The sequence below is a fragment of the Drosophila obscura genome, unplaced genomic scaffold, assembly GCF_018151105.1.
Source record: "Drosophila obscura isolate BZ-5 IFL unplaced genomic scaffold, ASM1815110v1 contig_185, whole genome shotgun sequence".
In the NCBI taxonomy this organism is placed as follows: Eukaryota; Metazoa; Arthropoda; class Insecta; order Diptera; family Drosophilidae; genus Drosophila; species Drosophila obscura.
In genome coordinates this window covers 262133-277392 of record NW_024542773.1, presented here as the reverse complement: position 1 = coordinate 277392, position 15260 = coordinate 262133, and the positions used below count along the sequence as shown (strand labels likewise).

The following is a 15260-nucleotide window of genomic DNA, read 5'->3' as shown; positions in this document are numbered from 1 at the left end:
GTGTACCAGCCGCAACGGATATTGGGGATATTTCTAAAAAGAGCTCCAGAGTCAATACTTTCTGTTCTGCTGCCAAGAGAAAACGCAATATTCTGTTCCCATGCCTGACACCTTGAGTTCATCATCTTTTGATACGCAAATAGACCTTCCTAATTTATATTTCATATATATTTTATTCAACCAAATCTGAGCTAGAGTCACTATTTTAGTAGATTAAAATGCCAAGTTGTTTTGAACACAGCTTATCTGTTTACATAAAACATAACATTTTTCTATTGAAAAAACTATTTCAAATTAAAAAAAACCCTCATTTCGATCAATATTCGAAAGCTGTTGTATACTCTGTACTTTTTCTCTTTGTCAGGGATGTAGGAAATACTATTCATATGGAATATCTCACTCACGATCTAAGTCACGCTCCCATCTCGAACGATATTAAGGGACAAATAAATGATAGCCTAACATTTGGGCGCGGCCGTTAAAAGAAAAATAACGTATCATCACGCAATATTCAAAGACAGAATAAATTGGTATTAATTTATGGCGTTTCGTAAGCAGCAAGACAATAATTTTCACAGCTCGAATGGGAGCCAACATTGAACTTGTGACAACGCAACACCCCAAGCCGAGCAAAGTCGAAAGAAAAATGAAACTGAAACAGAAACAGACATCTAAAGTCTTGACAACAACCCAATCAATGGGTTATAAATCATCTTTCTGACAGACCCCGACCACCAGACCACCAGACCACAACCTTGGTCAACAGTTTTCATGCTAACACGCGAACATGTCGGAAGCCGGAACTGACCAATCGCCTCTCCGCAGTCTAATCAACGCAAATTATATTGAATGCCTTTTTTCCGGGCAGTTTCCGATATCGAAGGCATGCTAAACGATCAGTCCCTGTCCGACTTTGGACACACTTCGCTGATTTTCTTTCTAATTGAAGCTCCGAAAAACAAACCAAAAAAAAACAACCAGACAGAGACCAAAATAAAAATTATTTTAACACAAAAATCAGAATTTATGGCTAATTAATGTAAATGTCCAAGATGCTCAGCTCCTACCAAAAAAAAAAAAAAAAAAACAAAAAAAAAAAAAAAAAAAAAAAAAAAAAAAAAAACGAGCCCACAATTCACACATTTTAATGGACTGGACGGAGCGGAGCGGTTCAGGCAAGTTCAAGGCCGGAGACTGCAATGAGCGGCTGCTGCTGCTCCATTACCAACAAACGCCGTAACCAGCAGGCACGATGGGTATGATCGTCCAGTCCGTGGGTTCAATGGGTTTAAGATGCTGAACTTATCTAACATTGATTTATTCCTCTCATCTATACACTCAGTTGTCTGTTTAGTATTCATTTAGCTGATCATTTTTATTTTACTGAATTTAGCTTTACACATAACTGATTGCGATTCGACCACAGTATCTGCCATTCGAGGCACCTTTCCGCTCGGGCTTTCGACCTGTTTTTAATTGATTCTCGTCTGCACATGGCGTACAAGTGTACCCCTACATGACACGCCCCCCATCCAAGCAAACATTCCAGAGAAGGAGAATGCGCGTCTCGAGGTCTACGTGACCAGACGCCGCACCAGACACCACACACCACACACCAGATACTGCACTGCAGAGCTCGTGAAATGCTCAGAGAGCTGAGACCCGAAGCTTTGCCCTAGACTTTGGGCCCACATTTTGCCAGCGATAAGCGATTTGGTGGCCAAAAGCGCAATAAAAATACAAACCATATGCAAAAAAAATCGATGAAAAAAATTTTAAAATTAAAAAAAAAAAAAGTCGAAAATGCTGCAAAGGAAACTATGTCAATGGCCAACGGAAGTGTGTGTTGCTACCAAGACTTCCGTGTTGATGTGTTACCGTTCCAGTTAGAGGTCAATAAACTTGTTGTGTGCTCCGTTAGACATCGTTGCCATGTCCCGGGTCCGCCAAGCAGTTGACCCAGACCCAATGAACTTGATCTTTGTCTTGGATTTGCATACTTCAAACGCCGTGCCACTCACCTGTAAGGGAGATACATGAAAGGAAGAGCAAAAGACATAAATATTAATTGGTTGGATTGGGTTGGGTTGGGTTCCATATTTCAGGAAATTCTTACAGCTACAAATATACATATAAATGCCAAGAGATTACAAATGATCGCATCGATGTAGCCGTGTAAATATTCATAAGGGGATCGGAAGCGTTCTTATGTCTAGCGGAAGTAGCCCCAAAACCAATCTCTTCAAATGTAACCGGTCGACGGGGGGCTACCGAGACCCTGGACCGTGATTAGCGTTCGTGTTAGGGCCTCGCCTGACCCATTTACCCACTGAACCTGAACAGCATGTTACGTATTGAAGTGGTTACATCGGGCCACACGAGACACTCATTCAAGTTCCAATCTCAATTCCACTTCAAGCTTTGAGGCACACCACAAACCAACATAACTTCTACCACGAGACCTTGACGATCTTGATTTTTGGATAGGAAATTGGGACAGAAACCCATAACATTTTATGATTCACTCACAAGACGGGAGATTTCCATTAAGAATTTGTTGGTTAAGCTGCTTTCTGGTTATGATTTAACTTTAATTTACATAATGCTCAAACTATGTGAATTCTCAATAGAATAGAGGTGGAAATAGGCTATTAAATATGTAAGGAAATCAAAGAATGTCCACAAATATTGATTACGCGGAAACTGAATAAGCACTTTCAAGCTTTATTTATTCTACACATAGTCCGACTGTATATTGTGGAACAGCATCACCAATCAAATATTTTCCTTGGTTTAAAATTTTCCATATAAGCAGAAAGCATCTAAAAATCAGGCTAGCCTTAGATTTCGTTTATTTGTAATACAATCCAGTCGAACTAAGGAAAATAACAGCGATCGAGTCGCTACTTCATACAAGCACTACATACGGTATATTTCTGTTCACTTTACAAGTTCCTTGGTGCTTGGCGATCTTACATTCTACCCTCAATATCTCTCTCTCTTTCTGACATGCAAGCCTTGCGAAGCCTTACTCACACTCACCAACACTGAGGCCTACGTTCGAGAGCCTCCCATCTTCTCGCTTTTACGATCCTCTCTTAGCGAGTCTCTCAATACCCGCACTCCGTCAAAAATACAGCAATAGAGTTTGAAAACGAGAAGGAACGTGTGAGTCGCTTCTGGGGACGCGACTCTACTTTTATACCCGTACTCAGTCAGTATAAAAATATATGAGCTTATTATTTATGTAGAATTTCGAAATATTTTACGATTTACAGGGCGAAATTTTGTAATACACTTGTAACAGTGTGAATCATATGAGTCTGGAAACAAAATTTGGTTCCGCTAGCCTTTATAGTCTCTGAGATCTAGGCGACAAACATGACAGACAGACAGACAAAAACTCGGCTATTGATGCTGATCAAGAATATATATACTTTATGGGGTCCGAAAAGTTTCCTTCTCTGCGTTACACACATCCACTTTTACCACAAATCTAATATACCCCTTAACTCTTTTTTGAGTAAGGGTATAATGACAAGAATAACGGACAGCCCAATAAGGTAGACCAGTCACAGCCAGCAGTAGATTAGAGAAGAATCATGTAGTCAGTCTATGCATAGCCCACAGACCGAAACACACTGTAAATAACCTACCGATCCGAGATGTTCATATTTACTATATGTATGTGTGTAGGTGCCATACTGAGCGATGAATTTCCAGGGGTATCAAAAACTAGCATTTTCGTGTTTAATACAATTTTAGCATGAGGAACGATGTTTGAATGAATCATTGAAATTTAAATGTTTATTTTCTTAAGCTCCAGACATTCTCAGAAGCCAATTAAGTGCGAGGGAACAATGAACGATCCATTGTGATAAAAGTTCACACAAAATCAGTTCCAAAGGAAATAAACAATTATAATTGTAGTTTCATACGAAAGAGCGCATGGAATTCAATTCAATTTTTTTTTCCCAAATAATCAACTGTTATCCATTTGATTGGAATGTTTTGTGGTAGGAAGTCAGGCCAAATGAATCAATTATTGGGAGACTTCCCCCGAAACAAAGTGGATTGCTCGTCGAGCCAAAACAAATCGATTTCAGTTTCGGTGCGGATGATTGACATGACAAAGCAGAACAGATACTGAAATAGACATAGAAACAGACACAGAAAAGTTGAATAACATTTTGATATGACCACAATGCGCATAATTGCGATACGCATATAGATACAGATACAATACAAACCGATGGATACAGACAAAGACACACACAAGTAGTTTAAGTTTAAGCAGATAACATTACTGCTTGTTTGCTCAACATTAAAGCACATTAGAGTGTGCAATTATTTGATTTGAAGTCCAACACTCGGCAGCGACAAAGCCAGGAAGTTTCGTACTGATCGCACAAAAAGATCAAAGCGATCGTGTTGATTGATGATGGATAGATCACGGGTATGGGATCACGGTCATAGATATTAAGACTACTCGAAAAGAATGAGAAGTAGCAGAAAGAAACGCTAGAAGAGTCTTCAAACGACAAAAGGATAAGTAATCTTTAGTATAAGATCAACCCGATTAGATTCTCAATCGTTAGAGTTTATTCAAGTTTGATTGAGAACAATATAAATGCGAAATGGAGTGTTGGGTTTGGGTTGCTATATAGCGGTGGTCATGGTGCTGTTGCTCTCCCGCGTGGGCGTAGGCGTTGGCGTGGAGGTGGCGATGGGTCGGGAGTTGCAGTCCAGTTCGAAGCTAGTGCGCAGATTCAGAGTACTGTGGCCATTGTACTCGTGTCCGTGAGTGTCCCAGCAGTGCTTGTACCAGGCCGAAGAAGTCTCCTGGTGGGTCAGTCCAAAACCGGCGACAATGCGCTTGGTCCAGTCACAGAGGCTGCGTACCAAGGCGTTACAGAAGCTCACACGGGTGGGGATGGGGCTCAATGGAAAGATCGAATCCATCGGAACGACCAGATCGTCGTTGCTTAGAGTTTCAGACCAGCAGCTCCAGTCTCCCGAGCGAATGCTGGACAGATTCATATTATTGCTCTCCAGATCTCTAGCATCCCCATGATCCCAGTCGAAAGCATCCTCCTGACCATTGGTGCTGTCTTCCGAGCTCTGGCGCTGCAGCACACGGCATTCGATGGTCGGCTTGCAGAGGGTCGACGCCTCCGAGTCGACGGCACTCACGGCCTTCGATTGAAGCCTCAATCCATCTGGGCCCTGCTGGGCCTGCCTCGAGGTGCTGGGCTCATCGTCAGGATTTACCGGACCCATATCGCTCGACTGAGGACCAGCATTGGCAGCCTTTTATGATTCCGCGCAACTGCTGCTTCGTATTCGGTCCGGACATCGCACTGCGGGTCAACAGGGGTCAATTTTAATTCGCTATATTTTTTGGTAGTTTACTCACAAATATTCTTTGCTTTTCTTAATAGATAATTTTGAGATTTTTTGTATTTAGATTGCTGTTCAGTTCGGTAATTCTGAGAACGTCATGATAGGAATATCATGACATTCTATCTGTTTACTGAGGTGTTTTGTTTTTCTGATTCTGATCAAATTTCTAAGGGATTTTCAGACACATGTCAAAGCAATCAGCAAGGGTATACAGGGCTTCGAACCATTGAGTTTGGTATTTTGTTCGTTTGCCTTGGATATCCCCACGGGCAGATTCATTTTCGGTCTGCGGCCATGACAAATATTATTCGAAAAACTCTTGATAATATTTGCTTTGATATTTGGCCAGATAAAAACCCAACCCAAATGTAACTAGACTGGAACAACTGGTTTTATTGGGAAGAGCAGGTATTTAGAATGGGTCTTCAAATCGAAGCCACATCCGATCCAAATGCAAATTCGTGGATACTTTTGGCGAGCAGAATGCCTCGTCACGATGATCCAAACTAATGGCAATTGATCGAGGCGTTTTAGGTTCAGTTGAGAACATTTTCAACCGTTCGATTGTATGCCAGTCACTCTGAAGACCATTAAACGATCAGCCAGCACAGCTGCAATCTACATGAACTCAATTCATCATTGTTCTGTTCTGTTCTGTGTCTGTTCTTTGGCTCTTCCACTGCATTGATTCGCTGCACAAATGTACCCTAAGCAAACGGACACAAGCGTCTCTCAACGCGAGTCCGAAGATTCTTTCATATTTCATATTTTAAATAGAGTTCTCTTCAAAATCTCGGTCTCGGATTGAATGCCAGGGGCACAGATGGGCAAAAACCAAAAGGAAAAAAAAAAAAACATGTGTCGCGCACAAAGTCGAGGCCCAAATCAAAAGCCACACAGGCCGTAGTTTTGCCGAAAAATAAAATTGGCAACAAGACTAAGACAAGAAACAAAAAGCTGCTTTTGGGAAAAACTCGGTCAAAGACAACGAGTTTTCGAATAAATTCTTGACTTGAAGCGTACAGAAAACAGCCACAATACCTATCGATGGTGTGTAAGCCTTAAAAGCCACACTTTAATTGCCGTTAGTGACGTTGCAACGACTAGAAGCAAGCAGCTTGACGAACTTGGGGCCCGAATTGCAGACAAATTGCGAAATTTGAATCCAACTGTTGGACCGCCAAGAGCCCTGACTCCGAAGTTTTGTGGCCAACAAAAGGTGCTTGAATGTCAACGGTTCTGCTGCTGATTCTGGTTATTGTTCTTGCCCGGCCTTGAGGTGATCAGAGGTTCTGGCCTGGGCTAGCATGGACCTCACTGGTATGCTGAATGAACTGCTGGTGTCGATCTCCCTGGAGATGAAAAGCACCAGCTCTCCCAGGCCCACTTACGAGCCACAGCCACTGTCCTTCGGATATCCATATAGTATCTCATTCGGGGCGGAGAACACATCAAAAAATCATTAAGCACCATCTTAATTTATTTTTTTGTGCCGTGTATTTTTCGCTGTTTTCTTTTACGAGTAGTTGTAGTAGTGGTAGCAGTAGTAGTAGTAGTATGTCATATGGTTGCGGTCGACTGGTCCGCCTAGACGCCTGGTTTTCGTTCGTTTCACCAGAGTTTCGTTCAGTCTCTCCGATTCTGTGGGGCCTATGGGTCTCGCCGTATTCTAAGCCATGACTTGTTCACATGCAAGCGGAAATAATTATAAAATTATTCACTAGACAATGCGCAAGCAAAACAGTATTATGAGCATCGAAGCCAAGCCAAGCCAAGCCAAGCAGCCACCTCCGGACTCCCATTCAACCATTCACGAATGTAATTGCAATCATGGGAGGCAATTCCAATGGCTATGATGATGGTGTCGAATCGTTTTAGATCAAATAAATCAAGTGGTTTCCATCGAACATCGCAACGGACATTAATTTGTTGGACCCTTCACAAATTTTTGGGATGTACTTTACAATATGAAAACTAATTAATTCTAAAAAAAAATATACATAAAATTTGTTGTAAAAAGATGCATCAAAATTTAATACCTCAAATTCCGTAAAATAATAAAAAAAAATACTGCAGCCTGAAATCTTCATGGTTCTCAGCGGATGCTAAGAATTAATAGGAATAGTTTAATAATAGGTTATATAATAGTTTAATAGGATTAGTTTATTGTTGATAGATTCTTAGAATTTTTTGTAGATTCCGGTTCGGTTAGACGCTTCTTGCGAAAAAAAAAAAAACTGACCTGCCCCAATGTATATGCCTATCAGGTAAAATTGTTAAATGTATTTCCATATTGTTGTTCATTGACTTAATTTATTTATTCATTTATTTTTTTCAATGGGAACTCTTTTTAATTCCTTGACCTGCCCTAATGTACATGCCCCTCAGGTAAAATTGTTAAATGTTTTTCCATATTGTTGTTGTTTATTGACTTAATTTATTTATTTTTTTTTTTTTTGATGCAATGGTAATTTTTTTAATTCCTTAGCAATGTGCAAGTTTTTTCAGATATTCCCCAAGCTGAATATCAAGTTTTCTATATATTTTTAGATACCTTCGTATCTGTAGAGGATACAACCAGAGAAAAATACATGAAATTTCCATATTTTAATAAGATTATAGAATGTATACCCATAGAAGTAATACAACTCTTAAAATTAAAAAATTAAAAATATACTTTTTGGGGTACCCGGCACCTAAATTAAAAAATTAAAAATATATATACATTTTTAATAATTTTAATATTTAGAATAGACATATTAGGATTAAATGTCTTTATAAATGCATTTATGTAAAAGTCAAAGAACGTTCTATTTAATTTTACTATAAAAAATAACAGAAAAGCAAATATTTTATTTTAAGGTTGGTCTCTGAGTGTTCATTTTCAATTATTCAATTAGAAATGTGTCACTTATTCCAGATATTTTAGACAATCCTTAAGCTGAAAATCACGTTTTCTAGATTTAGCTTTAGATTTTATTTAAATCAGCAATAATGGCAATAATAATGGCTCGTGAGGTGTGTAGAGCTCTTTCGTTCCGATCAAACGATTTGCATGCACATTCAGCGGCGCTCTGAATTTTATTATTGAGGGAATTGCTGTCAAGCTCCACGAAGTGTCACCGTTTCCGTCGATTTTCTTTCATTTTCTGATGTATTGACTTTGGTATTGCTATCACATCGAATGTTCTTCTTCCGTTTAGGCCTGAGTCTCAGATCTGATCCCCTGCTCCCATTTATAGAACTATTAAACCTTCCACCTATGCAGTATTGCAGTATTACCCTTATACGGGCTTTCTTTCGAGCGTGAAAATCAGTTGAGACCTGTTCGTAGTGGAAATTCGTTTTAATTAAATAGACTTTGTGCTCATTAATCGTGTCGAATCGAATGTGATGCCTACGATGTTTGATTGCTCAGTAATTCTGGACTTTCAATGATTATTAATCATTAGATCGGATACCACCGGCGCAATGATATTCATACACGTGTAATACTACCCATACATATAGCCGGGGCAGGGAAATAATTGATGCCCGTTGGAAAGATAGTTCGATCCAAGAGCTGTAATTGTCAACAATGCACAAATCTGTGGGGCAGTAGGGCTGCTAGTAGTCTCCCGCCGATGCAAAGCGCCAGTCGATTGCGGCAATCGATCGTGTCCGGCTGACTGGTCCTCCCATGACTGCTAGAAGATCGAAAAGATCGTTACCAGGGCTCGGGCTCTGGCTCTGGCCCTGCCTGGGACCCTTCCTGTGGCTCCTTTTGTGCCTGGCGGCGACTGGACAGAGCTACTACGGCAACAGTATGCTCGATATGCTGGAGTTCATGCGACGTGGACAGGCGCAACTGGATCTGGAGGCCCTCGACAACAGCCAGAAGCTGCTCTCCAAGTACGACTTCATTGTGGTGGGAGCCGGCACCGCGGGCTGTGCCCTGGCCGCCCGCCTCTCGGAGAACCCCAAGTGGAAGGTGCTGCTACTGGAGGCTGGCGGACCCGAGAGCTATGCCATGGACATGCCCATTACGGCCCACTTTCTGCAGCTGGGCGAGATGAACTGGAAGTACCGCACGGAGCCGTCCGCCAGCTACTGCCTCGCGATGAACAACAACCGCTGCAACTGGCCGCGCGGCAAGGTGATGGGCGGCAGCTCCGTGCTCAACTACATGATGTACACCCGCGGAAGCAGACGCGACTACGATCGCTGGGCGGAGCTGGGCAATCCCGGCTGGGGCTATGAGGACGTGCTGCCGTATTTCCGCAAATACGAGGCCTCGAACATTCCGGACGCAGACACGGGACCCACTCGACCCGGCCGCCAGGGACCCGTCAAGATCAGCTACACGGAGCCGCGCACCCGCATCGCCGAGGCGTTTGTTCGGGCCTCAGAGGAGGCGGGCCTGCCACGGGGCGACTACAACGGGGAGTCCCAGCTGCGGGTGTCCTATCTGCAGGCCAATGTCTACAACGAGACCAGATGGAGCTCCAACCGCGCCTACCTCTATCCCCTGAAGGGCAAGCGCACCAATCTGCATGTGAAGAAGAACGCCCTGGTGACCAAGGTGCTGATCGATCCCCAGACCAAGACGGCCTACGGCATCATGGTGCAAACGGAGGGACGCGTGCAGAAGGTGCTGGCCCGTCGGGAGGTGATCGTGTCAGCGGGGGCCATCAACACGCCCCAGCTGCTGATGCTGTCGGGCGTGGGGCCGGCCAAGCACCTCCGGCAGATGGGCATCAAGCCGATAGCCGACCTGGCGGTGGGCTTCAACCTGCAGGACCACATAGCGCCGGCGGTCAGCGTGCTGTGCAATGCCAGCTCGCTGCAGGTCCAAGAAATGTTCAGTGTGAAGGCACTGGGGGACTACTTTCGCGGGCGAGGCCCACTGCGGACGCCCGGCGGTGTGGAGGCCATCTCCTTTTATGCACTGGACGATCCGAAGAACCCCCAGGGCTGGGCGGACGTGGAGATCTTTTTGGTGGGCGGGGGCCTGCAGACGAACGGGGCCCTGCGCCTGGCCCTGGGCTTGAAGCCGGATCTCTATGAGGACATGTTTGGCGATCTGGAGCGCAGCAGCGCCAACGGATTCCTCATCTTCCCCATGGTCCTGCGCGCCAAGAGCCGCGGACGCATCAAGCTGCGTAGTCGCCGTCCCCAAGAGCATCCCCGTATCTACGCCAACTACTTTTCGCATCCCTACGACCTCAACATTACGGTCCGTGCCATCGAGCAGGCTGTCCGGCTGCTGGAGGAGCCTGCCTTCCGGGCCATCGGTGCCCGGCTGCTGGAGAAGCGGCTGCCCGGCTGCAGCCATCTGGTGTGGCGGAGCAGTGACTACTGGGCCTGCCACGCCCGCCACTTCACCTTCACCATCTACCACTATTCGGGCACCGCCAAGATGGGTCCCAGCAGCGATCCGGCGGCCGTCGTCGATGCCCGCCTCCGTGTCCATGGCATCCGGAATCTGCGCGTGGTCGATGCCAGCATCATGCCTCACCTCATATCGGGCCATCCCAATGGCCCCGTTTATTTGATAGCCGAAAAGGCCGCCGACATGATCAAGGAGGATCATAACAATGTCTAGGTACAGATCCTAGATCCTAGCGATATGAAAGTACTTTTGTTGGCAGCAGATAATTTTTTTTCTGTAGGGGAATTTGTCTAATAAGTGGAATAATACAATAAATACAAATCGAATCGAATTGTTTAAGGGGCTAACTCCCTGGGATCCTTGAATGATCTTCAATCTACAAATTATCATTACGTATCCACCTTGAGACACTGAACTCAGTGAACTCAGTGGTTCCTGAACGAATCTTTCGATGAGTAAATATAAGAGTAAGAATGGAATACAATGAGATGGGATGTGAATTTGGGTGCAGTCAAACCACAACAAATAACCCCTTATGAGCGACACTCGAGTCAAGCATCAGTGTGTCGTGTCATGCACAGGACATGTATAAATGTATCCTTTTTGTTTGTATTCTCGAGCATTCTTTTTTGCAACATTCGCTGGAGTAGGGATAATATTTAGACTAAGAACTTCGAAAGAAATTATTTTGCCATAAGACTTAAGCGTAAAGGAATGAGATCTCTGGTCAAGAAAGATACTGTTTTCCTTTTTTTATTGTTCTGTTACGTTAAGAAAATATTCTACTTATTTTTTATTGATAATATTGAAAGCAGTACGCGTCATCGATGATTCAATGACATTGTCATCTGCCAGTCATTGATGAACTATCGATGATTGTAGAATAGTAATAAATGAATAATCGATGACTTAAAAACAGTAATCAATAAAAAGTAATAGATTCGTATGACTTTTACGAAAATTGGCATACAATGGAAACGAAATGAACTGGGATTACAAACAAATCGAATCAATGCCTAAAAAAAAAAGAAGAGAACAAATTAATCGATTCAATTTGTCATCGTTGACATCTACATATATATGTAGAACTTGCAGGGCATTTTTTCTTGATGGTATATTACTGGTATAATACTTGAAAAATGTGTGTTTTAGTATATTTCTGAGAATTAAACCGTATATGTATTTTGCTGGATAGGTGCGAATCTTTAAATCAGTGATCATCGTTAATGTTTGTTCCAAATGATATAGTCAGATCCTAGACTTATCTTTTATTCGTATTTTACAAGTCATTCGTTGTGAACCCGACGTAAAATATAGCCGTGATAAACACCCACATGCCACTGACACACTGCCACTGATGATTCTAGTCGACTAGAATTTGTGCCAACATTCCAACTACAAAAAGTTACAGTATATACAGTATATAATATTATCGAAGATTGATATTTGTGTTATTTATTGTATCAATAAACAAATTAAACGAACACAAAAAAAAAAAAAAAAAAAAAAACAAGTCATTACACAGGTTGGAGTGTCTAGAAATCACATGTATCATGTATCATAAATAAGAAAATTGATTGTTCATAAAACAGCTCTTCAATTCTTAATTCTTTTTGGGTTAGAACAACATTGTTAAGACTCTTGAATTCGATCAAAAGAGCAACACAACACGACAGGTTTCTTTGCTTTAAAATTCCCCCTAAAAAATCGCAGCATGTTAATTGATATCAATCGATGAGGACAGAGGATTATAGCATCTAAAAAGACTAACCATGGGAGGCCCTTTAATGTTTGCTTCCGCATGTTGGTCCACAGCGCGACACAAGATGACGATGACGATCGGCTCTGAAGTCAATGTCAGATCTCCATCCATGAGCTTTCAATTTCAGTTTCAGTTTGTTGTATTCGCGGCTTTGTATCTGTGACTGTGAACGTGCCCACAGACCAGTATACCAAACTTTTGAAAACTTTTGAAGATTCTTGGCCATCGCTCGTGTGTGCCGGTGTGCTGGTGGCTGCTGGAGCCGAACGCTGCAGCCGAGAGATTCGCGACAACACGATCGGATCGGCGCTTAAATTTAATATTAAATTGAACTTGGCCAGAGCGTTTGGCAGCATTTCTAGTTCCGAATCCGATTGAGCAAGACGCGACCACCGATCACTCGCGATCACTAGAACAATACGCGGCCCAATTTTTTCTGAATTCTCTTTTTAGTGTGTGCGTTTTTTTTTTTTTTGTTTGTTTGGAGTGCCACAATTGCAACCAAAAGAAGCCTGATGATGGCCAGCAAAACGAATCTGTATCTGAGTCTGGGACTGGCACTGGCACTGGTCGTTGCCTGCTCTTTGGTGTCTCTGGCGTCCGCCCAGGACAACAATGTCCTTTTCGAGACAATCAACTTCCTGCGACGCGGCCAGGCCGACGTCGAGCTGGAGAACTACGACAATGGTCTGGTGTTGGACACCGAGTACGACTTCATTGTGGTGGGAGCCGGCACCGCGGGCTGTGCCCTGGCCGCCCGTCTCTCCGAGAACCCCAAGTGGAAGGTGCTGCTGCTGGAGGCCGGCGGGCCGGAGCGCCTCGTCATGGACGTGCCCATTGTGGCGCACTTCCTGCAGCTGGGCGAGATGAACTGGAAGTACCGCACCCAGCCCTCGGACCATGCCTGCCTCGCGATGAACAACAACCGCTGCAACTGGCCCCGCGGCAAGGTGATGGGCGGCAGCTCCGTGCTCAACTACATGATGTACACGCGGGGCAATCGCCGTGACTATGACCGCTGGCAGGCGCTGGGCAATCCCGGCTGGAGCTACAAGGACGTGCTGCCGTACTTCAAGAAGTACGAGGGCAGCAGCGTACCCGATGCCGAGGAGGACTATGTCGGTCGCAACGGGCCCGTCAAGGTCAGCTACGTCAACTGGCGCTCCAAGATCTCGGAGGCCTTTGTCGAGGCGGCCCAACAGGATGGCCTCACGTATCGCGACTACAACGGACGCATCCAGAACGGCGTCGCCTTCCTGCACACCACCACCCGCAACTCCACCCGCTGGAGCTCCAACCGCGCCTACCTCTATCCCCTGAAGGGCAAGCGCACCAATCTGCATGTGAAGAAGAACGCCCTGGTGACCAAGGTGCTGATCGATCCCCAGACCAAGACGGCCTACGGCATCATGGTGCAGACGGAGGGACGCGTGCAGAAGGTGCTGGCCCGTCGGGAGGTGATCGTGTCGGCGGGGGCCATCAACACACCCCAGCTGCTGATGCTGTCGGGCGTGGGGCCGGCCAAGCACCTCCGGGAGGTGGGCATCAAGCCGATAGCCGACCTGGCGGTGGGCTACAACCTGCAGGACCATACGGCGCCGGCGGTGACATTCACCACGAACGCAACGTCATTGAAGTTCGAGGACTTTGCCGATCCCACGCTGATCAATAGATTCAATCGGATGGAGGGGCCCTATGGCTCGCCCGGAGGCTGTGAGGCGATTGCCTTCTGGGACCTGGACCACGAGCGCGACGAGGATGGCTGGCCGGACATTGAGCTGTTCCTGGTGGGCGGCTCCATGTCCTCGAACCCGGCCATCTCGCGTGCCTTCGGCCTGAAGAAGTCCATCTACGATGCGCTGTTCGCCGAGATCGAGGACAAGTCGCTGAATGCCTTCATGATCTTCCCGATGATACTGCGGCCCAAGAGCCGCGGCCGCATCATGCTCAAGAGCAGCGACCCCTTCAAGTATCCCCTCATCCATGCCAACTACTTTGCCCATCCGTACGACGTGGACATTTCGGTGCGGGGCCTCCTCAAGGCCATCAGCCTGATGGAGCAGCGCGGCATGAAGGCCATCGACGCCCATCTGTGGGAGCGCAAGATCCCCACCTGCAAGCAGCATCCGTACAAGAGCTGGGCCTACTGGGCCTGCTACGTCCGCCACTTCACCTTCACCATCTACCACTACTCGGGCACCGCCAAGATGGGCCCCAAATCGGATCGGGCCGCCGTTGTGGATGCCCGGCTCCGTGTCCATGGCATCCGGAATCTGCGCGTGGCCGATGCCAGCATCATGCCCGAGATCATGTCCGGCCATCCCAATGGGCCTGTCTTCATGATTGCCGAAAAGGCGGCCGATATGATCAAGCAGGATCATGGCTTTAATCAGTGATTAGTCCACTACCCCCACACCCCACACCCCACACACCTGCCCCTTTCAGCCCAAAGTTTGATCAGGTCTAAGCCCGTTTTGCACAATGTCAAAGCCAGTCCCCACTCCCCACTCCCCACTTATCCGCATTTATCATCTGCTATGTTTTCGTTATATTTTTTTTTACCTGTGAACCCTCTCCATCAACCGCTCCAATTGGCCGAGTGCAAAGGGGGCTTAAGTTTTAGTTAAGGCATTTCAATTGCATTCTTTGTTATTATTAGTGTACTGAACCTTAGCCTGAACTGATTCTAATCTAAGTCTAGATCCGTAAGCACCACAAATAAAT

The 15260-nt window shown here is 45.1% G+C and overlaps 3 protein-coding genes across 4 annotated transcripts in view; 2 read left to right on the top strand and 1 right to left on the bottom strand.

Moving 5' to 3' along the window:
• Positions 1-15260, bottom strand: part of LOC111071703 (flotillin-2) — a 109078-nt gene that overhangs the window by 81887 nt on the left and 11931 nt on the right. The gene's annotated exons all lie outside the window — the stretch shown is intronic.
• LOC111071695 (glucose dehydrogenase [FAD, quinone]) lies at positions 8977-11158 on the top strand. Its single transcript, XM_022363173.2, has one exon. The coding sequence runs from the start codon at positions 9083-9085 to the stop codon at positions 10985-10987; it is 1905 nt and encodes a 634-aa protein (XP_022218865.2). The 5' UTR covers positions 8977-9082; the 3' UTR covers positions 10988-11158.
• LOC111071697 (glucose dehydrogenase [FAD, quinone]) lies at positions 12893-15046 on the top strand. Its single transcript, XM_022363175.2, has one exon. The coding sequence runs from the start codon at positions 13052-13054 to the stop codon at positions 14930-14932; it is 1881 nt and encodes a 626-aa protein (XP_022218867.1). The 5' UTR covers positions 12893-13051; the 3' UTR covers positions 14933-15046.